The sequence below is a fragment of the Megalobrama amblycephala genome, linkage group LG18, assembly GCF_018812025.1.
Source record: "Megalobrama amblycephala isolate DHTTF-2021 linkage group LG18, ASM1881202v1, whole genome shotgun sequence".
NCBI lineage: Eukaryota > Metazoa > Chordata > Actinopteri > Cypriniformes > Xenocyprididae > Megalobrama > Megalobrama amblycephala.
The window spans coordinates 13,389,106-13,411,962 of NC_063061.1; the positions used below are offsets into that span (position 1 = coordinate 13,389,106).

The 22,857-nt window shown below is 38.2% G+C and overlaps 1 protein-coding gene across 4 annotated transcripts in view; it reads left to right on the forward strand.

The window, feature by feature from the left end:
* The window catches only part of cadm1a (cell adhesion molecule 1a), a 308,628-nt gene that overhangs the window by 261,030 nt on the left and 24,741 nt on the right, over window positions 1-22,857 (forward strand). For 3 of the 4 annotated variants that reach the window (XM_048165550.1, XM_048165552.1, XM_048165551.1), the window contains one exon: window positions 8,161-8,247. The exons of the other annotated variant lie outside the window; for it this stretch is intronic. In XM_048165550.1, the coding sequence (XP_048021507.1) occupies window positions 8,161-8,247 (87 nt within the window). The remainder of the gene's footprint in view (window positions 1-8,160; window positions 8,248-22,857) is intronic. 4 annotated transcript variants of the gene reach the window in all.

The following is a 22,857-nucleotide window of genomic DNA, read 5'->3' on the forward strand; positions in this document are numbered from 1 at the left end:
TTAAAGGGAAGGCAAAATGAGCGTTTAGCAAGCTGTCTCAGTACGTTTTCATACAGTCGGCATATGTAATGCATGGCATGTTGGAAGGGTAATTGAGAAGCTATTCATGCATGGCCTTATGTAACCACTATAAGGGTTGTTAACACTTTCAGCAGTCCTATATAATAATAATTCTGCAGATGTAGGCGCCATTCCATGATACACGTCAACATGGTCCCAGCCATTCTCCTGCTTGATTAGTTCCAGGAGGTCATGCTAGGGTGACCAGACGGCCTGTTTTTCCCAGTCTCGTATTTCAGCTCTATTTATATAACAAAAATACCAGAAATATTAGAGACCGTGGAGGGGATCAAGTCAGACGTGAAGATGTCAAAGAATCCTGTGCGTACATTTAACGAAGATCTTCAAAAAGAGTTTATCAAGTTATTATACAGTATGTGAGTTAAATGAGTTATTGCGCCGAATGACACACACCAGAAGTGCTCTCTCTCAGACACCGCACAATCCCGAATTCACTTCTCTTTGTGCCTGAATGGTCAAATACAGACACTGTTGTCAAAATTTCCATCATGTGGAGTATCTCGCAAAAATACAGCCAGTTATGGCTTAAGGGAACGTAAACAGCTTGGTGAAAACTGGATAGGGATATGTGTCAGTATATTAGATCCTAGAATTAAAGTGTTAAAGTGATAGCAGCCTAAAACGCCCGTCAACAAAAGATGTTAAATAAATGTATAAATGTTAAATAAACCTACTGTACCTGAAAAACTAAACTTATTTAATGTGTAACTATATGATATATAACGTTATCATGAAATAAAATGAAATATTGGTTGGCTAGATGACTGTATGTACAGTAAGAGTAAAGAAGAATATCCAGGTTGAAAATCCATCCTTACCTTTATTTTATTTTATTTTATTTTTTTTCATATCTGTTTTTAGTTGTTTCAAGAGCAGCTTCCAAGAGAAAAAAAATCTTGAGCATCATGAGGGTGGGTAGGAGTTTAAAGCTACAGAAGATGAGACTCAGTTGGACTGACCAAAATTAGACATGTGTATGCATGATTTATGCTGCAAAGTTTTAGTTCAGCAATTTTATTATCTACAAAATTTGACCAGATTTTTTTTTTTTTTTTTTTTTTTTTTTTTTTTATAACTTTAATCAGTTTTTCAAAGATTTTGGAAAATTACATTTCATTTACTACATTTATTCATTAAGTTATCATAATCATGTAACTTTAAATTTAAAACATTTTGAAATTCAATTTATTTTTTATTTTTTAATCAAGTCAATCATCTGTCAATCATCTGTGCCCCCTCAGTTTAAAAGGGCATGACTCTTCTGTTCCACAGTGTCTGCTTATGAATGAGCTAAAAAGCATTCAGCACATTAGAGTTGATATCAGATTCTTGATTTTTGGTAGCAGAGCTTCCTGGGCCCTCGATAGACAGCCAGAACAGATGTACTGCAGAGGCAATTTTTCTCTAATGCGTTTGTTCCCCAACTGTTGTGAAGCTAAGTGATGGAGAACACTTGGAGGGTGGCTGGCACTAAACTGGTTATGGGGAAAAAATACATTCCCTGAGACACTTTTCCAGGGCCCCCATCCCAGCATGCCCCTGCGGGGGAATAAGATCTAACACACCGGCCTGTAACAAGTTTACAGAGCGCCTCTAACCTAATAAAGACTACCTTTGCCTTCGCAGCCCTGGCCTTTAATATTGCGCACTCCTCCTCTGCCTGTCACCCTCGCTCACGTTTCCTCTCCGTAACAATTCCTCCATGCTTAGAGGGCTTTCCTTTGGTATCTCACAGCCACCCAGCAGAAATCGATCACGGCAATACACTTCCTTAACTGCGCTTAGAGTGCCATACCGAACCCAAACACAAACACGATTTTGTTCACTTGGTGAGGTCAAGAATCAGGGTTCCCACAATAAAAGTGTTTTCCAGGTCTGGGAAAGTAATTTTTTTTCTAATTATGTTCTGACCCAAGACATTTAATTGGCTAAATATTGCTCTTGTGTAGAGTAAAACTTTCTTGCGAATCACAGTCTGATTTGTAGCATTCTTTTCGAGTCCGTTGTTTTCAAAGAATCTGTCAAACTGACAGATTTTAAATGATTTTTAATCTTATCCAATATTCTCAAATGACTGAAAAGGTCTTGAAAAAGAAGTCAGAAAGTGTGGGACCCCTGAACAATGTGTTGTAGCCACAGAGTGCTTGTGGTTATGAAAATGTACATCTGATGACAGGCCAAAGTAAAGCATTCCTCCGAGGGAATCCCCTGTGTGGTTGTGTAAATGGCAAGCATAAACAGATATTTGTTTTAGTGTAAACCTAAATCCTCAACCCTCACACATAATGTAGATTCAACACAGCTTGCTGAAAAAAAAGAAAAGAAAAAAAAACACATTGTTTTTTCAGAGTTAAACAGCCTGATTTTGTGACAGTCCTCAGACTTGTTTGAGGCACCTAATTGTCCCTTATATCCAACAACATGTGTAGCACAAGAAGAGTACTGAGAAAGAACAGCTGGAGGAACAGCAGTCTTCCTAGCAGTGCATGTAACTCGAGAAGATCCAGCCTCGGTCCAGCGAGCTCAACATATGTAGGGAAGGAAAAAAATATAAAACACTGCTGTCACTGTGGGTCCAATCCCATCCCTGCACTGTAATAATGGAGCCGTAAATCACTTCTCTCCATACTTTCCCTTCATTATTAAAGCTCGCTTACTTTTATTCAATTTGCCTCATCAGTGTTTCCCCTCACAATTCATCGTATTGGTGACACGCACATTTAAAAGTCAGATTGCCCTGATAAATTTGGTTGCTGTCAAACACTGCCTCGGCAGCCGGCCGTTCAAAAATCTAGTCATCTGTGAATTCAGGCATGCAAATGTGCCGTATTAGAGTTGGCAATGTAAAACTGTCCTACTGGATGTGTGAAGATGAAAGAATGCATTGCAAATGATGTGCATGCTTTCGTATCTAAGCTAAAACTACATTTTACCGTCATTCACATTGATGTAAAAGTACAAAGTTTTATAACCATGGATAATTTTTCTGAACTTTGTGAAAGTAGTTAGCAAGCAGCATAAGCTGTTCGTACCATTACTCTTTGTATATTATATTATATTATATTATATTATATTATATTATATTATATTATATTATATTATATTATATTATATTATATTATATTATATTATATTATATTATATTATATTATATTATCCAAATCATGCACTTGCTGAATAAGTGCAGCAATATAAAGCATTTAACATACTTGCTCTCAAACCAAGCCACATGCTCCACTTGTCACCATGATGTAACTCTCCAAAAACGCACATTAACATAAACAATTCTAAATTAGCATAACAAAACATTAATCACTACTAAATCTCCCACTTAATATTAATCTTGCACAAAAAAACATTATATGACACTTAATTTTAACATTTACTCTCCCTTTCGAGTGCCATGGGCAAAGCATGCTGGGAAATAGAAATCCTAGCCCAGTTTCAGTTAAACTTAAGTTTGTCTAAATTAAAAGAAATAAGTTCATAAAACTCAAAACAATGAAACAGTTCAGTTACTAAATACTCATAAAAGTTCATTTGACTGAACTAATGTTTGTCCTACTCAAACCAATTAATTATTTTGAGCGTTAGGGTTCACAGAATAGGTGCATGTTGCTTGGTTTGTAGGAGTTATGAAACAGTAGAGTTGCTTAGTAATTATTGAGAAACATTTTATAAATCTCTCATAACATGATTCAGCTGGCAGATTAGATGTGTGCTGTTTCTAAGTGCTTTCATGTCTCATGGCTCAAAGGCAGAGGAGCCTATCCCATCCACACCCATTTCATCCCGTCTTGCCAGAGTCATTAACAAGGGCCATCTCCTAAGCCCTCCCTTCATTAGCCTTTCATTGGAGTCGATCGCTTCCGTGCTGCTGCCAGTGTCAGGTTTGCAGGTACTCATTGTTATTTTACACTGTTCACTCACCTCTCATCCATTGATTCTACAGCGTGGAAGAATGTGCAGTCTATGGAGGAGGAATGCACTCTTAATTGAATGTATGCTATAGCAAGGCAAATGTGCCACTTCTGCCATTTATTGATGTAATTAAACCATAATATTAAACAGATGGAAGGAATTTCCATGCTCTTCCATGCTTTCCACCTCTGGAAATATCATTTCTTTTTTCTTTTTTTTTGTCTTTGATCATAGATAAAATTATGACTGATCTAATCAGTGCAGCCACTGCAATTCTGAAGGGATGTACTTTTGGGATGTGTTTTGACATTATTTTTAGTAGTTTTCAGTCATTTTAGTTTCAAGTACCACCTAGGGGAAATTTAGTGTACAGTTTAAGAACCGTGTTTTTGTGTGCGTTTATACTTGTTCCAAAGGGAGCAAACCTAAAACTGCCATATAGCCCCATCATACGCATTACAATATTTGGGTTAAGCTCCCTCCCCTCCTCTTTCTAGTTTTTCTACAGCAAGCGGAAATCTCCTTGAACAAACTCGCAAAGCTGCCTGATGACAGAAGGTTGCTGATGGGCAAATCAACAGCCCTGAGCGCCCATTGCTAATCACACTATTACTCATGTGTGTTTTTCCCTCTCCGTGTCGTTCCTGAATGACTGTTATCCGTTAGGAGTCCCAGGACATGCCAGAAAATGCCATGCCGATTAAAGTACTCATCTAGTCAGCTCCTCGTATGTACCTCGCTCTCCCGATACCCTTCCGTGTCTCTGCGAGCCACTCATGCGTTGGTCCGCATCTCATTTGGGAGATGCAGCGTTTTAGCGAGTGGCTCAGCGAGGGAGAGAGTAAAATATGAGTTCTCGTTCTAGCGTTAGCCTTTCCGTATCTGGGGAATCAGTGTAACCGGCAGTATTTTGCAGTGTCCCGGGTTTAATGAGCCTTCTACATACACACACACACACACCCCGGCCTGTTGCTATGATTCATAATGTGGCGTGATAAACACACGCTGGGATGACATGGCAGGTATATGCTGTGAAAGTCAATAAGCCTTGATACACCAAGGCATCGGTTTGCTTTCTAAAAAGACACCCTCTGAAAAATGTACAAAAACGGGCTGTTTCTAAACGCGGTGAGTTATAGATCCAATCGGCCTGCCAAGTTTTTAATGAGCTATTGACATTGGTGATCTCAAACATCTGTTGGGCATCCACAGTTCATAACGGAGTGGCGCCAATAAAGTTGCCACTCCGCTGAGTCGGATATTGTGCCGAGTTTAACTGAAAGTGTGTTAAGTGGCGGTTTCACTCTCTCCCGTCTTTCTTTATTAAAACATTTATGTATCTGCTAGTTGATGCAGCATTAAGCTTCTCAGACTCAGCACACGTTATTTAATGCAAATGTAGTCTATAGTGGCTATTGATCAAATGTGCTGCTGCTTGTAAAGTGAGCTCTATAGCTCTTCGTTAGCCTGTATTTTCCATGCCTGACTGCTCACTGAGTTTCCCTGGTCAGCTGTTTCCTTTTCCCTTTTTGCCTTGGGATATTAAGGATGACCAAATGTGTCAAATATTAAACATTTTAGCCCATGTACTTTTAGAGAGATGCATGATTGTGTTTAAATCCCACACAATTTAGCAGGTTTAGTCTGTTCGCTGGTATATGGGTGCAAGTTCTTCATCTCCGGCAGGAGAAATCGACATTGCTGTGCACTTCTGCAAGATGTCCGGGAGAGAAATTTTCACCTAGCTGCGATTGCCTTGTGAATCAGTGTAGTTTGAGACAGGTAACAACTTACTGCCGACATCCTGTGATCCATTACGGTTTTTTATTGGCATGCCAAACATACAAATCTTTGAAAGTATCTTTTCCGTCAGAAAGTGCAGTAAAGCAGTCACATCCGTTCCTGTCTCTTAAAGAAATAGATAGAGTGCTGTAGGGTATGCTATAGCTATAGCATATGTGCTTGCTTTCTTAATTAATCATGTGATAGTTCATTAGTATTTCTGTTTCTTTTATTTAAATACTTGTCATACTTTTATTAAATGCACTATACAACATATGCTAGTGTTCAAATGTTTGGGCTCAGTAAGAATTTTTTTTTTTTTTTTTAAACAAAAATAAATTAAAACTATCTGATCAAAAGTGACAGTAAAGACATTTACAGTGTTACAAAATATCTCAAAGAACCCTGAAAATGTATCATGGTTTCCAAAAAAAAATATTAAACGGCATGTCAACATTAATAATAATAAGAAGAAATGTTTCTTGAGCAGCAAATCAGCATATTAGAATGATTTCTGAAGGATCATGAAAAGAGTAATGATGCTAAAAAATTCAGCTTTTTCATTGCAGGAATAAATTACATTTCATAATATATTGAAATAGAAAACAGTTATTTTAAATTGTAATAATATTTCACATTATTGCTGTTTTTACTTTTTTTTTATATATCAAATAGATGTAGTCTTAGTGAGCATAAGAGACTTCTTTCAAAAACATTAAAAAACCTCCTCAACTGTTGAATGGTAGTGTAATGCCCCTGTTAAAATAGTACTGTTAAATCATTTATATTTGTGAAACACTGGATCTTAATATTGAATTTAATTAGTCCAAGTGTTAATAGTGGTAAGGACAAGAAAATGAATAGCATAATCGCATATCAAAGCAAAAATATCATTGCTGTCAGAAAAAAAAATGTGTTTAAAGTCTGAGTGGGGCCTGCATTATAATTATTCAAAATGGATGTAATGTTTATTTCTCATTACGATTTTTTTTTCTTCAATTCAGTGATAATATTTTCATTACTAAAGTAACAATTACCCTGACTATCATAGCTTTGTTAAAATTCTTTTTGATACCTACAACAACAGTGTCAGCAACTGTCGTATATGTTTACAAAACAAACTGGATATTTGTATCTTAATATACGTTATATTAAAAATGTGTTATGCTATATTACTCCGTGTTTCACAGCAAATATGTTTCATGCACACATTAAGACTGTATTACAACTGCAGATCTGTCGACTGTTATTTTAGCAGGGGTAAAAGAGGCTTTAGCAAGTGTTTAGCGCAGTGTTAAAAGGCCTGTAGTGCGGCGTGACACGCAATACGTAGCTGCCATTTTCTGAGTGATCCGTGTATCAGCAAAGGAGATGGAGGCAGAGTTCTTTACCCGCTCTTCATCCTGCTGGATGTTTATCATTAGAGAGTGGAAGCGTTTCTGGGCTCCCACCGAGCTCTTTTGATGGAGCACAGACAACAAAGTGGGGAGGGGAGACAGGCGACCAATTTCCCCCACCACAGATGTTAACACAGTGGTATCTGTCTGGACGCGCTGGGCAAACAGTGGTGTGGGCCGCGTCACTTTTCACGCCTGTTATCTCCCATGCCCGCACGCCCTCCTTTCCCATTCCTCATTTCATTAATGTTTGCCTGTTTGTCTCTCCGTGAAAAATCCTGATCACCCCACGCGCCGGACTGGCTAACGCTCCCGCTGGGTTAACTCGCCGACATCAAACACGCTAAGCCTGTCACGACCGCCGCCGCTGTCTCTGGGTTCTATCAATATTGCGTCCAGCACTCCACACTACAAATTGCTAAATCAGAAGCAACATTAGTAGATAGAAGGGGGGAGAGTGGTTAATGAAGTGTGAAAATGCAAAAAACAAACAGGAGAATGTATGCCAGGACCCCTTCTGTGTGTCATCGCTATGGTCATTTGTTAGCATGGACATTTTTAAATGCATAACCATCTGCATTTTATGTTTTCCTTCATTTCTAATCATTCCCTCATGTCATCATTTCATTTTTGTTCGGTTTCTTTTAATTGTTGTTAAATGCTGTTTTATTCTATTTCCCGAACATTAAATCAGCAGTCGCTGTTTACACACACACAAGAATATGTCACCACAGTACTATTCCCACAGTTACCTTGTGTAATGACTTCTTTGCCAGAGAGTAATATTTCATTTTGTACAGTAGTTATGCTTGATAATTCACCATTAGTTTATAGACTAATTTGCCATCTGTGGAGTAAAGCTACACATAATACACAACACAAATCTGTCTCTCATTGTTGTTGATTTGATCATGTTTGGTTTCGTTTTTTCCTGATTTTCCCCGTATGTCATGTTTTTTTGTTGTGTTTTTCCATCTAGATGCCCTTACCACAACCCCTAAACCCACAACCACCACCACCACCACCACCATCTCCGCCACAACCTCCCCTCCAGACATCATACAAGGTATGGTATGACCTCCATCCACCTGCTCAACCTGAGTGTGTTTGTGTGTGCGTGTGGATGACAGAGAAAAAGAGAGAGAAGGATAGACCGCCAGCAGCTAGCCAGGCCTGATAAGATTCTCTCGCTGATTATGAGAGGACCGTGTCCCATATGAGACCGGGCCAGGGCTGGGCAGGGCTCACAGCGCTGTCGGTGCCACATGTCAGAGCTGGCTCTCTTCACAATTCTCTCAAATTTTAGCCCGGTTCGCTCCTTTAGCGTCCTAATCTTATCAGGATCTGGCGCTGTATCCAGGCCTGTCTGGTGCGGGGATTACAGAACCCCCTTTATGTTTCCTGTGGGCTGACAATGACGGCAGAATCTTTGTGGCCAAGAGGAACCAGGATCAAGCGTGTACATATTTGGATTTCTCATTTACCGAGCCAACTACATCCAACTGCACAGGTATAATGATACAAAAATCATGCTTTTTCATGTTTGTTTCATTATATCAAATCCCTGTCCATGCTACTCTTTTTATAGTTCAATCTGGTATTCAGTAATGTATTATCACATTTTGTTTTTGTTTATCCAAAGCGACTTTTTTAGGTGCTTTCAGTGGGTCTTTTATCTGTATTTGTTCCTTGGGATCCTTGCTGTTGATAGTGGCACGATACACTAGTTAATTCTCCTGAGTGTCATATATATATATAGTCCCTCATTTTCTAATAATCACAAATTTCTGGGTCCAGTTGCATGAACATAGCTACTATTAGCGTTGTAGTCAAGACCACCTAAACCGAGACCAATCAAGACAAAGACCAGTATGTGTTGAGACCAAGACTTTGAGGGGTTGAGACCAAAATTAGACCAGCACTACTTAAATTCATCTAAAACAGTGGTTCCCAACCACATTCCTGGAGTACCCCCAACACTGCACATTTTCCATGTCTCCTTTGTCTGACACACCCATTTCTGGTCTTGGAGTCTCTGCTAATGAATTGATGACTTGATTCAGGTGTGCTTGATCAAGGAGACATGCAAAATGTGCAGTGTTGGGGGTACTCCAGGAATGTGGTTGGGAACCACTGATCTAAAAGATACACATTTATTGCCTGAGAAATGTCTTATATTTAATACAGTTAAAAAAATAAGACACTATATATAGCTGTTACCAATCAAATTAAATCACTATCAACATCTGAATTGGTACAATTACAACTGCATAAATATGTGTTTAGATTAATGCTTTAAAAATAAAATTTTGTTTAATGAACAATTATAAAAATGATATGTTTGCAATTAGTGAAAACGGCTCTTTTGCTCCTGTGAAATTGCTTCATTATATCATGTTATAATATTTAAAATCAAGATCTCATACAAGTATTTTTTTTTTTGCAATCATATCTTGAATTTGCTTTGTATTCATTTTGGTTACATTTTGACAATCTCTCATTGATTTCTGACCTGGCACAACAGTAACAAAATAAATTATTTGAAAGTAGTTATTGATTGCGTTTGAAGCAGGAGGTTTTACATCTAATTACGTAAATGATGTTAACAAATAAATCAGAAAATGCACCGCAATTGTGTGATATCCCTGCATTTGTGGTCTTGACTGGTCTTGAGATAAAATCTGAGTCCTCTTAGTCTGAGATTGAGGCAAGACCGAGTACAAATGCGGTCGAGACAGAGACATGACCAAGACCTTCGAAAAAATGTTCTTGAGACCAAGACCGGTCTTGATTGCTACAACACTAGCTACCATGTTAAAGTGTTAGCTCACACAAAAATGAAAAATCTGTCATTAATTACTCACCCTCATGTCGTTCCAAACCTGTACGACCTTTGTTCATCTTCGGAACACAAATTGAGATATTTTTGATGAAAACCATGAGCTTTCTGGCCTCCGATAGACTGCAACGTTATTACCAATTTCAAGGTCCAGAAAGGTAGTAAAAGACATTGCTAAAATAGTCCACGTGACTACCGTGGTTCAACCTTAATTTTTTGAAGCGACGAAAATACTTTTTGTGCACAAAAAATAAACAAAAATAACGACTTTATTCAACAATTTTTTCTCTACCCTGCCAGTCTCCTACGCTGTTCACGTAGTAAACACAGTGCAGCACTTCCGGGTTCTATGTCAGAACGCCAGCAGGAGAGAAAACAAAACTTGGGTCAATATATATTGTGTTTTTATTAATTTGGTACCATCATGCACAGAAGAGTGACGCAACAACACTTCATGTGTCACATGAACACAGCTTTCTGAATGTTGTATGTCACAGGTACATGGTGGGGAAATATTTTTCAAATTCTTAAATGGTTGTGTACCAAGCAGATGTCTATATGGGGATATTCAGTCAGTTTGTTTAATTGAACAGCATCTAACTCATTTCTGTGTTGATTAAAAAAAAGACAGATGCATTACTGGAGGACAAATTTATGCATATGGCCAGGCCACTGACCACACTTAGAAAACCAAGCATACGGCCACAACATAGTCGTTACAATTAACTTTTTTTTTTTTTTTGCACCGGGTTCATTTGAACCTGCTTGTTTTATAATTGAGCAAACTCTGATTGTAGGGCCAGCTCTGTTGCCGCACGATACCAATGCCCCTGCGATACTGACCACCGCAAGCTCATTAGCTGCTCTAATCCACTCTACTCAACATAAAAAGCACACAAAAGCTAATACGGCCCCAGATGATGGAAAGCTAAATCAATGTTGCTGCTGGTTTCAATCTCTAAAAGAGACCCTGATGTAATTTGCTGCCTGTAATGATTGTGATATTGAAGCAACCGATTGAGATCGTTTTACTCTCTGTTTTTCTCCTTCCTCAAGGCAATTCTTTATATTACAGTGAAAACCGTGCAGATTGCTAGAGATGCGGCTCCGAGCTTTGTTGTGTACTCGCGAAACCGAGTGGGAGCGGCCGCCGGTTACGCGAGTAATCAAAATCTTGGACTGACTTGTGCGGATGATTTGAGAGAATCTATAAAGGGCTGAGAAATGAATCGGCTGTGATTAGGCTACATGATTGTGTTTAATGAAAGAAGCGATGACGCATACTAATGAGACACACCCTCTTTCTTCATTAACGAGGTGAATGAATCTCGTTAACACCGCTGCCTGCTGCACACATTGAAATCCTCCAGAGGTCCAACCCGCAGGCATCGCTGTGGATAAACGGCCCTGATAGGGAAAATATTATTCAATTACAGTCATATTGCATTGTTTGTGTGAAATGATTCCAGCACAGCCTCAGCTTTCCAAATGCCGGGCCGCGCAGACCTATAGCTGTGCTATATCAGGCTGCGTTTTTATCGCTTTTCCCTTAAAGCGCATCCCATTATGCCCATGTACTTCAATAGGAAGAGTGGGTCCTAAGCAGCCACACTGCTCCCTCCTTCTGCTGATTTCATTTATCCTTTGGTTGGATGTGTATAGTTCAGGAACACCACATGAATTTATCAGTCCGCAGAGGTGGAGGCCACTTAGAAATTTAATACATTTTTGATAAACTGGCTATAAGAGAAATGGAATGGGCTATACTGCACTTTTAAAAAATCTATTAAAGCCCTAACGCAAGGCTAAAGTGCTCCACAGCTTCAGGAGGTGACATTTAGAGATGACTAAATTGCCATTTACACTGAAAAATAAATGGCTAAATGGAGGGGCCTTGCTTGCCACCATACGCAATGGGGACAGATGTCATTAATTTCTATTTGTATTGCCTTTTTTCTCCGCTAAACACAGCTCAGAAATGGATGTTTATCGATATTTCTGAGAGCTCTTTTATTTCCCACAAAGCTTTTGCAAATTTGATCAAAGATGAGGCATTTCTTCCTCTGCCGCTTTCTCTGTGGCTGACAACACAATCTGTCCTCCATCTCTCTCATTTCTCCCTTCTCGTCATTTGCTCCATCTCTTTCTGTCCATTTATCTATCTGTGACTTTGAGCCGCAGTGAAAAGGGAAGACTCTGAATGTGTTGTTTAGTCCTCACATGTCCCCATTTTCCCCAGACGATTGTTTATTTTTGTAGCCAAGCCCTTTTATATATTACTGCCCAAAATCTGTAATTCAGAGCTCAGTCAGAGTGAGAGGCTCGGTAAGAAGGAAGTCTATTTTAAACCACTCTCCCCCTCACTTTTTCTTTTATCTATCTGTTCCTATTTTTCTATTTTAGATTGAGCACAGAAATTGACATCAGCAATTTCAGTAATGTAATGTAAAAAGTGGTAATTCAATTGACCTTTGTACTAATGCGTTACACTGGATAGTGATACTTTGGTTAATCGTTATAGAATTAGCAACTAGATTTACATTTTTAAAAGAAAATTTAAGTCAGGTTGCTGGTTGCTAGGGTGCTATGTGTGGTGGCTAGGTGGTTGCTTACTGGCCCAAGATAAAAGATATGATATTCTGATCCATAGATATGGCTCAGTCTTATCTTCAGTATCTTCAGTCAGGCACACTTTACTTTGGGGAACAAACGAAGAGTTCATGAGAAAAAAACGCTAAACGCCACCTCCATCAAACATGAGATTAATGATATTGAGTGAATGTTCCCCACAAATAGTATACATTTATCAAATGCTTTTGCTTCAAAGCTGCTAAATACCAGCATCGGCCCATTCAGAAATGCCACCTCCCTTTGTCAGCAAAAGCTTCAAAGTCCACAAAAGAACCAATCGGAAGACTCGAATCAAATCATATGATGTCAAGATGAATGACAGTGTGCGTATGAGCCAGCCTTCAATTGCCTAGCTGCAAGTTTTTCGCATGTTTTGTCCATCGTTATTGGCAATGACAGGATTTTGCGAGTAGCAAGTAAACACAACATTGTACCTTTTGCTGCTGGAAAACCTCTTGTTGTCCAAAGAGGTGGACTTAGAGGTTTTTGCAAAAAAAAAAAAAAAAAAAGGACACACATGGACTTAGCTGGTTTTGCAGCAAAAGACAGTCAAATTTGTTAAATACCAATGAATTAACTAAAGTGACATTTTTCAAAATAAGGTATTTCAGTAACTGACTAATAACTTTTTCATTGCAATTAAAGTGAAATTACTGAACCTAAACATATTTAAAGACCCCCTGTGGTGAAAATAAAGTTAATGTTGTTTATATGTCTATGTAGTGTTTTTAATATGCTTTAAGACAAACCATGTGCAAATTCACAAGTCAGTTCCATTGCTGAGTATTAGTTATATCGCAGCCATTATATCGCAGCCATTTGCTAAAATCATTTAAGTTCTTTTTTTTTTTCCTCATTAATGTACACACAGCACCCCATATTGACAGAAATACACAGAATTGTTGACATTTTTGCAGATTTATTAAAAAAGAAAAACTGAAATATCACATGGTCCTAAGTATTCAGACCCTTTGCTCAGTATTTAGTAGAAGCACCCTTTTGATCTAATGCAACCATGAGTCTTTTTGGGAAAGATGCAACAAGTTTTTCTCACCTGGATTTGGGGATCCTCTGCCATTCCTCCTTGCAGATCCTCTCCAGTTCTGTCAGGTTGGATGGTAAACGTTGGTGGACAGCCATTTTTAGGTCTCTCCAGAGATGCTCAATTGGGTTTAAGTCAGGGCTCTGGCTGGGCCATTCAAGAACAGTCACGAAGTTGTTGTGAAGCCACTCCTTCGTTATTTTAGCTGTGTGCTTAGGAAGGTAAACCATCGGCCCAGTCTGAGGTCCTGAGCACTCTGGAGAAAGTTTTCGTCCAGGATATCCCTGTACTTGGCCGCATTCATCTTTCCCTCGATTGCAACCAGTCGTCCTGTCCCTGCAGATGAAAAACACCCCCACAGCATGATGCTGCCACCACCATACTTCACTGTTGGGACTGTATTGGACAGGTGATGAGCAGTGCCTGGTTTTCTCCACACATACCGCTTAGAATTAAGGCCAAAAAGTTCTATCTTGGTCTCATCAGACCAGAGAATCTTATTTCTCACCATCTTGGCAAACTCCATGCGGGCTTTCATGTGTCTTGCACTGAGGAGAGGCTTCCGTCGGGCCACTCTGCCATAAAGCCCCGACTGGTGGAGGGCTGCAGTGATGGTTGACTTTCTACAACTTTCTCCCATTTCCCGACTGCATCTCTGGAGCTCAGCCACAGTGATCTTTGGGTTCTTCTTTACCTCTCTCACCAAGGCTCTTCTCCCCCGATAGCCGGACGGCCAGCTCTAGGAAGGGTTCTGGTCGTCCCAAACGTTCCATTTAAGGACTTTGGAGGTCACTGTGCTCTTAGGAACCTTAAGTGCAGCAGAAATATTTTTGTAACCTTGGCCAGATCTGTGCCTTGCCACAATTCTGTCTCTGAGCTCTTCAGGCAGTTCCTTTGACCTCATGATTCTCATTTGCTCTGACATGCACTGTGAGCTGTAAGGTCTTATATAGATAGGTGTGTGGCTTTCCTAATCAAGTCCAATCAGTATAATCAAACACAGCTGGACTCAAATGACGGTGTAGAACCATCTCAAGGATGATCAGAAGAAATGGACAGCACCTGAGTTAAATATATGAGTGTCACAGCAAAGGGTCTGAATACTTAGGACCATGTAATATTTCAGTTTTTCTTTTGGTAACACTTTACTTGAAGGGGTGTGCATAAGACTGACATGACACCTTCATAATCTTGACATAACATGTGTCATGAATATGAAGGAGGTTTTATGCATGTTTATGACAACTGTCATTAAATGTAATTCACTCAATTATGTCATTTTTAATGCAAAGATGACATTGTTTGAGATGTTTTTGTTACGACAACTTGACATAAACCAATACATCATAACCTGTCAGTGTCTTTGTCATGACAACTTGACATTAGCAAAACATCATAACCTGTCATAAACATGACACAGCAGATTAATTATCAAACTTAAAAAAACAATTTAGTTTTATGGGTTAACATTACATTACATTATTTTTGTAACATTTCAGTATAGGGAACACATATATAAACGATTAACTATGACTTTTCCCTCAATAAACTCTTAATTTACTGCTTATAATAGTTAATTGTTAGGTTTAGGTATTGGGTTGGATTAGAATGTAGAATAAGAATAAGATCATGCAATGTAGAATAAGATCATGCAGAATAAGGCATTAATATGTGCTTTATAAGTACTAATAAATAGCCAATATTTTAGCCATATGAATGCTAATAGTAATAAGCAACTAGTTAAAAGACCCTAAAATAAAGTGTTACCATTATTTTATAACAGTGTCATCTTTTTTACGAAATTTGAAATTGTCTATTATCTGACCTTCTGTCGGAGGAAACTTAAAAAAAAAAAAAAAAAAAAAAAAAAACATGAAATGAAAAATAGTCATGACGCTGTTATAAAATTATTTGTCAGAGTATTGTCACTTAATGACATTTTAATGACAAGTTCAATTTGTACCACTGTACTTGAGCTCAAGATACATATTTATGACACTATTATAATGGCCTCATGTCAAAACCAACCACATGACAGTTTAATGTAATGTTAACCCATAAAGCTCAATGATGTCAAGTTGTCATGACAAAGACACTGACAGGTTATGATGTATTGGTTTATGTCAAGTTGTCATAACTCGGACATCTCAAACAATGTCATCTTTGCATTAAAAATGACATAATTGAGCGAATGACACTTAATGACAGTTGTCATAAACATTCATAAAACCTCCTTCATATTCATGACATGTGTCATGTCATGATTATGAAGGTGTCATGTCAGTCTTATGCACACCCCTTCAAGTAAAGTGTTACCTTTTTTTTTTATAAATCTGCAAAAATGTCAACAATTCTGTGTTTTTCTGTCAATATGGGGTACTGTGTGTAGATTAATGAGGGAAAAAAATGATTAGGTTTGAAATCGGTGGTGTTTGTGACGTCACAGACTACCTTGTAACCAATCACAACAACGTGCCGGCAGGCTTTAGCATATCATTAACTATGACTGCTCTGAAGCAGGAAAGTCTCGAGAGAAGCCAGGTTATCCAGGTAAATTTTCTGTTGATAAAAAAAATTGTGTAGATGTATCAATATAGCGAGTCTATTACGATGTTATGATGAACTATAAGCCTTTGCACTGCCGTTCTGAGTTGTTCAAAGCATTTGTAAGGATATTGATTGTTAGAAGGCAGCTGTCTGACTCTGTCTGAGATGAAGAACGGGAATGGTGTGTGTAACATTAGCAACACGTTATTAGCTGTTTGATAACATAGTCAAGCAAAAGGCTATCTATATTAATTCATATTAATTAATGACAGAACCGTCGCAAGCGCTGTGCCAAGTGTCCAAGCGCATAGGGGCTCGCGCCAAAGTATGGTGACAGCTGACTTGAAGAAAAGCCAATAAAGTTCATGTTTTTGTCCTTCGAAATACTTTAATACTATAAAACATAGCTAAAACTATATTACTCTGAGCGTGTGCGTGTGACCGTGATTCGTGTGCATATTCAGTCAGTGTAGAATCGGACGTCAAGTTCTGAGAGAGTTATTCAGTCCTTTATAAATTCTGATTTTGGCCGCCTCTGGAATGGATCAAACCATAGATATTAGCCTACCTGATAACTTCAAGTAAATACGCTTGAAATTCGCCCTCATTCAAGGATGTGCATTTATTTCATGTAGCCACAACACAAACAACAAATCGTCACTGCAGCAACACTAGACTCGCTGAGCTGGCATGAATGGAGGCAGGGCTAATTTGCATATTCATTGACCCATGTATATTAAATGAGGCAAGGGCACATTCAAGCTATTTTAAGGCATGAAGAATTTTTTTTCACTTGAATTTTTTTTTCAAATATGTCATTTTGGTGATCAAAGATGATTTTTAAGCGATAAAATAATTGACTACAGGGAGACTTTAAAAGAAAACGTGTCAGACGGACTTTGCATCTGAACTCTTCACATATTCACTATGAACTATGACTTTTGCCTCAATAATCTAGATAGTTAGTAAGTTAGTTGTTGTAGGAGTTAAGTTTGTGTATGGGGTTGGATGAAGAGATGTAGAATATGGTCATGCAGAATAAAGCATTAATATGTGCTTTTATAAGTAATAAACAGCCAATATGCTATTTTGTTTATGATGTGTTGATGATTTCAGATGAGTGAGAGCAGTAGTATTAGTGATAATTGCCCAAGCAAGCACATCTAATAAAAATATGCAATTAAAAGTAATTTAACACAATTACTGTAAAATATTGTATATTCCTATGTGTACCAATATAAAGCAAATGCCATTGTCTGGATAAATGGGCACTACAAAAGGCCAAAACAATGTTAAATTCATTAATGACAAGCTTGGTCTTGCTAATAAAACACTGGTGAATACGATTTTTCTTGCCCTTTTTTTTTTTCTTTTGTAATTGATGAAAGAGCATAAATGAAGTCGGCATCCGATTCATTTTAGCAAGTAACAAAAAAAAACTAAGGGAGGGGAGAGGGAGGAGAAAAAAGTGCTTTTGTCAGGGCTTAAATTGCATAAACACCATCTGGTAAACTGATTTTGGAATTGAACAAATGAATTGCCCAGCAAAAGCACTTGCGCATAAGATAGAAGTCCATTTCTCTCCCTGTCTGATTCCTGCAGCAGAATACAAGCCAGACAAAGAGAGATGGCTCGCTGGCAGAGAAAAGGCTAATTCACTAAAGGTCAATTGCATTACCACAGGGAAAACAACCACTGCAGTGCTTTGATACACAACCCAGGGAGACCATCCCCTAGAATTTATTGCACTTAGCGTCATGCAAACACAGAAATGCTCCCAATAAGTCTTTTTTATGTAGAGGTATATTGTTATGGAAGCTATGATTACATTCTATGATGGCTAACTGGAGATATAGCCTGGTAGAACGGCAGAAAATATTCAGTGAGCCAAGCCTGGCATAACAGGCTGCCTAAACACACACATAAATAATCCACACTTAATGAAAGAAAAAAAAAACCTTATGCATTTGCTCATTATTGTCCCAATCAGTCACATACTCAAACAGGTGCTTAATGTATTATACCAAGAACACATTCATTCTCCATTTGGTTAAATGGGATACTGTATTTAATGTAAATATATAGACCATTCAGGACACAATTGCCGGCTCTTGCTTTTATTTTTTTTGTTCGTTTGGATAGGTGATGAAACGTAGAATATGGACATATTGGCAGCATTTAAACGTAGCATTATTGCGTTTTTACAGCAAAAAAAATAAAACTTACAATGTTTATGAATCTTTCATGTCATAAAGATATATGTATAATTTCCCCCTTTTTTTTTAATCATTTTATAGATAAATGCAAGATCCCTGAACCCCACCCCAAGCCCATTTTATACAGAATATTAAAAGAATAAAACATAATGGACAGAAATTTGTAGGAAAATGACAATTTTAGCAACAATATAGCATTAAAACGATATTTTGAGCCGCTAATCCTACACCTACTCCTAAACCTACCCATAACCTTTTTCTTAAAACTATGTACTGTTATAAATAAAAGAATAACAGACAAACAAGCATAATCACAATATTTTATTGCGAAAATGTCAAAAGTGGTACCAAAAGTAGTTCAAATAATGATGAGTTGTAGTCGCAGTCCTCTCTGGCGGTAATAGTTTTTTATGGTGTACAGAGCAGAATTTAAATTATTAATCCATGAAAATACGAATCCGGCTTCTCTCCGTGAAGGCGCACACTCATTTGAAGATAAAGATCGCCGGTTAAAAGGCTAAATTTGGATCCTTTCTTTGCAAACATGTAGATTCTAAAGATTTGGAGTACAGCGAACAAATAAAATTGATGTGATTTGTGAATTTATGTTGTGTTTTAGTGTATCTTATGGTTGTATTGTCACAACTTTGAGGAAAACACTTTTTCTTTGCCCTTAAAGGGTATTTAGGGGTTTACATAAACAGCTTTAATTAAGCCTTCTTTGCACAATAGATTCATCACAATATGTAACTCTAGTCATTTTTTTTCTTTCACGTTTTCCATGAAGAGCTGTGTGCTGCTGAGATTCAGCAGTTGTGCCCTTCCCCTGGGCACCGGGCGCATGTTTCGCTGTCGTCTCCTGTGCCACACAAAGCTGTCGCAATTAGCCACGAAGCTGTGTGCCTATTGTCATCTCTGCTGATATCAGCTGCTGATGTAAGCAAGGACACTGCCTCAGGTGACCCACACTGAAACAAAGGGCCAGGCACGAGGGGGAAGGCCATTGCTCATCAGCTCACTTATTGACGGACCTCTGCCTGAACCAGTAATGGGCTTAGCAGGCTTCCAGACGCCCTCTGATGATTGAGAGTTGGAGGACAGCTTGAAGATTGTAATACTCATTTTGGATCAGATCCCCCATATATTTTTTTTCTGTCCCTGGATAGTAGTAAATAACCAGGACAGCTCCCTTACGTCCCTCCTGCGTTCTCTGTGTCTCCTCCCTTCTCAGCGAGAACACGCTCCAGACCATCTGCCTGATGGGAATCGCAGCATGCAAGGAGTGATGGAAACCCTCCACTTCCCTCTTAATGTCAAATAATAACCTGAAGATATTATTGCTCATTTTGATTGTGTTTTATTTGTAGGCCAATGTTTCATCTCAGGGCTCTCTCCTTGAACTGTTCGCCTCAAGTACAGTTAATGTTTGATAATGTTTCAAACACCTCCGCCCAACGGCACAGTGGCTGGAGACTTATACAAAGGCTTGCCATGCAGCAGTAAGTGCAGTGTTATTCAAGTCGTTCATTTTTCTGATGGTGAAGCCCTTTTGATGGACCTAACAGCAGTATGCTGAGAAGTTCTTGCAGTGATTGTTAAAGGCCTTGCTGTGCTTTTGTGCCAGATGAACGCCTTTAATGATGGAGAGAGTTTTTTATTTTTATTTTAAAGACAGTCCATCATTAACACAGTGTGCTGATACGGGTCCCTGACCACCTGAAATTTCTTTACCTAAAGGCCTAACAGCAGGGAATGCAAGAAAGCCTTCTCTTTCTAGTTCTTGGTTACATGATAGCTTTTCTCTGAGTATAGCATAGCTGAAGCCTGCAAGCCTTTCACAAACCTCCTCAAAAAAAAAGGATAAAAAAATTAACTTTTTTTCAAAATCGTAAGTTGGAGTTTGAATACAAGTGTGTTCATGTATGTTAATGTTATTAATTTGAAATGTGGCTTTTCTCTTTTCAGTTAACTCAAATAAGATACTAGTTGAATAAATAATAATAATAGTGCTGCCAAAGTGATGAATCGTTTGCAAATATATATACACTTCCCGGCCCACCCATAAAACGCTTTTTGGATTTAAATAGGCAAACAGGATCATTATTGCTGTGGTTATTATATTTATAGCATGCTATATGTTTGAGAACAGTTCTTCTAACCCTAATTAATGGAGTGTGTAGCTTTCTTAAACAACCATGTAGGCAGACGTATCATGTCCATATTCGAGGATGACAAAGCTGAGATTCACCAGGCTCAAATTGTGAAAGAATAGTTCAGAGAGCATGAAGAATCATTTTCACACATGAATTGGCATCTCTGTGTCCAGACCTTAAATTTATTGAAAGTCTTTGGGATGTGCAGGAGGAGACTTTACAGAATGCATTGTCAATACAAGATATTGACCAAATATTTTTGCACCTCTTAATGGAAATAACATCACAACATTTATTTCCATCAAGAGGTCCATCAATTTATAATACGATTTTATATTTGAAAATGCAAAATCATAATATCTGTAATTGTATCACTCGTAGTCTCTCTTTTTAGTTGACTGAAACAAGATACCAATTATATATAGTCATTTTAAGTGGTGGTTCAGTAAATAGTAGCATTGTTAAAAAATTTTTTGGGGTGAAATAACCCTTTAATTTCTTAATTTTTGTTTTATTTTATGGACATTAGAAAATGCAAAATTATTTTATCCTACTAATATGTATAATTTTATAACTTGTAATCACTTTTTCAAGTGACTGAGAAGCATTTGCCTAGATTCTAATTTGCTGTCCCTTAGTCAAGAAGTATGAAATATAAAAATGCTTTGCAATGACACAGTTCCAGCTTAAAGGCACAATATGTAAGAATTTTGCTGTAAAATACAATGGTGTCATATCCACATTAACCTCGGTTTCCGGATTTATTTTGTAGAAACCATGGAAACACCAAAGACGCTTTAATATATTACATGTTTTATTAGACAAGGGAACAACTGTTTTGTTACATTTATAGACAGAAAACAAATTATTTTTATATAGTTCAACACGTTTAGTCTTATTGTTTAAATCTAGTTGTCTTGTTTTTCTGAGAGTACCACGCTTTTACCATGCCTCAGAGAAAAACACTATTTTGTCAAGTAGCTAAGTAATACAGCATTTTCTCCATCATACAATATGTTTTAAAATGAACTGCATGCCATTTATAAACACAAGCCACCCAGCATTCATTCATATGATATTCTAAAATCGATCTAGCTTACTGTAGTGTGCAAGAAGTGTCTCACAGCACCCGCAGATTGAACGCTCAGAGTAACGTTATTACATCATTTTCAGCGCTGTGTTACCTCATACGCTTGACCGGAAGAAGCGGCATCGGCGACTGCGGCATAATAAAAGTTCCACTGCTCTCATTAGCAATCGCTCTGGTTGCCTCATTTAGCTCCAACATCACTCGGCCCTACGCTGCTACATACTACAGTAACGTTAATAATAGCATCCATGAACGTGATTTCTGCTTGAGTCCTGTCCCGATTCTTTTCCACGGCTGTGAGGTGAAGGCGACATTTCCCAAGATTCCATGCTTAAACTCTGCATCATCAAGCTACGCTTTTGTTTTGAATAGGCGACCTTTAGCGGTGAAAAATCTACATATTGTAGCTTTAAGTAAAAATAATAATCATTAAATGTTTACCACTCTATGAGCACTTTTTACCAAAAGTCAGAGAATCATGCAGTTCACTCCTATGGGACATTCTGTAAAACTGTAAACAAGAGGGACGGATCTTAGTGACAGGTCAATTCTGGTTTACAACCCTCACCTGCACTGGTTAAAGATCTCATCTTGAAAACCAAAGGTCACAGGTTCAAACACTGGAAAGGGCAAACGCTATAGGCCAGGTAAGTTCAAGGCAACTTCCCCTGTCAAAAGTGCACTGCAAGTCGCATTGGATAAATGGTAAACAAGTAAATACTAAAATGTTAATTCAGTATTCATACAGTAATACATATTTTAATCTAAGAACCTCTCCATCCAAAAGCATCCATATTCTTTGTAGTGCTCTTGATCTCCACTTTCTGATCCAGCAAACGTGCCTCACTCATCTACCTTTGTGAAGGAATTGCTTGGTATTCTGGGCACCATCTGCACCACTTCTTTCCATCAATCTCTGATAAATATTGAGGAATACTCAACTGAATCATCAAAGCCAACAACTGGATTAAGAGCAGATCCTATCTAATCGGGCCGAGAAACACCAAGTTATGCTTTAAGGGCAAAGTTTGTGTTGCTGTAACAGTGATTGACATCTCTAATGTTTCTTCCCATAATGAGCACCTCTGCATCATGGCTCTCCTGGTGTGTTTGAAGTGCTCTCTGCCCTAAGGTAATGCACCAGGATAAGGGCTCACA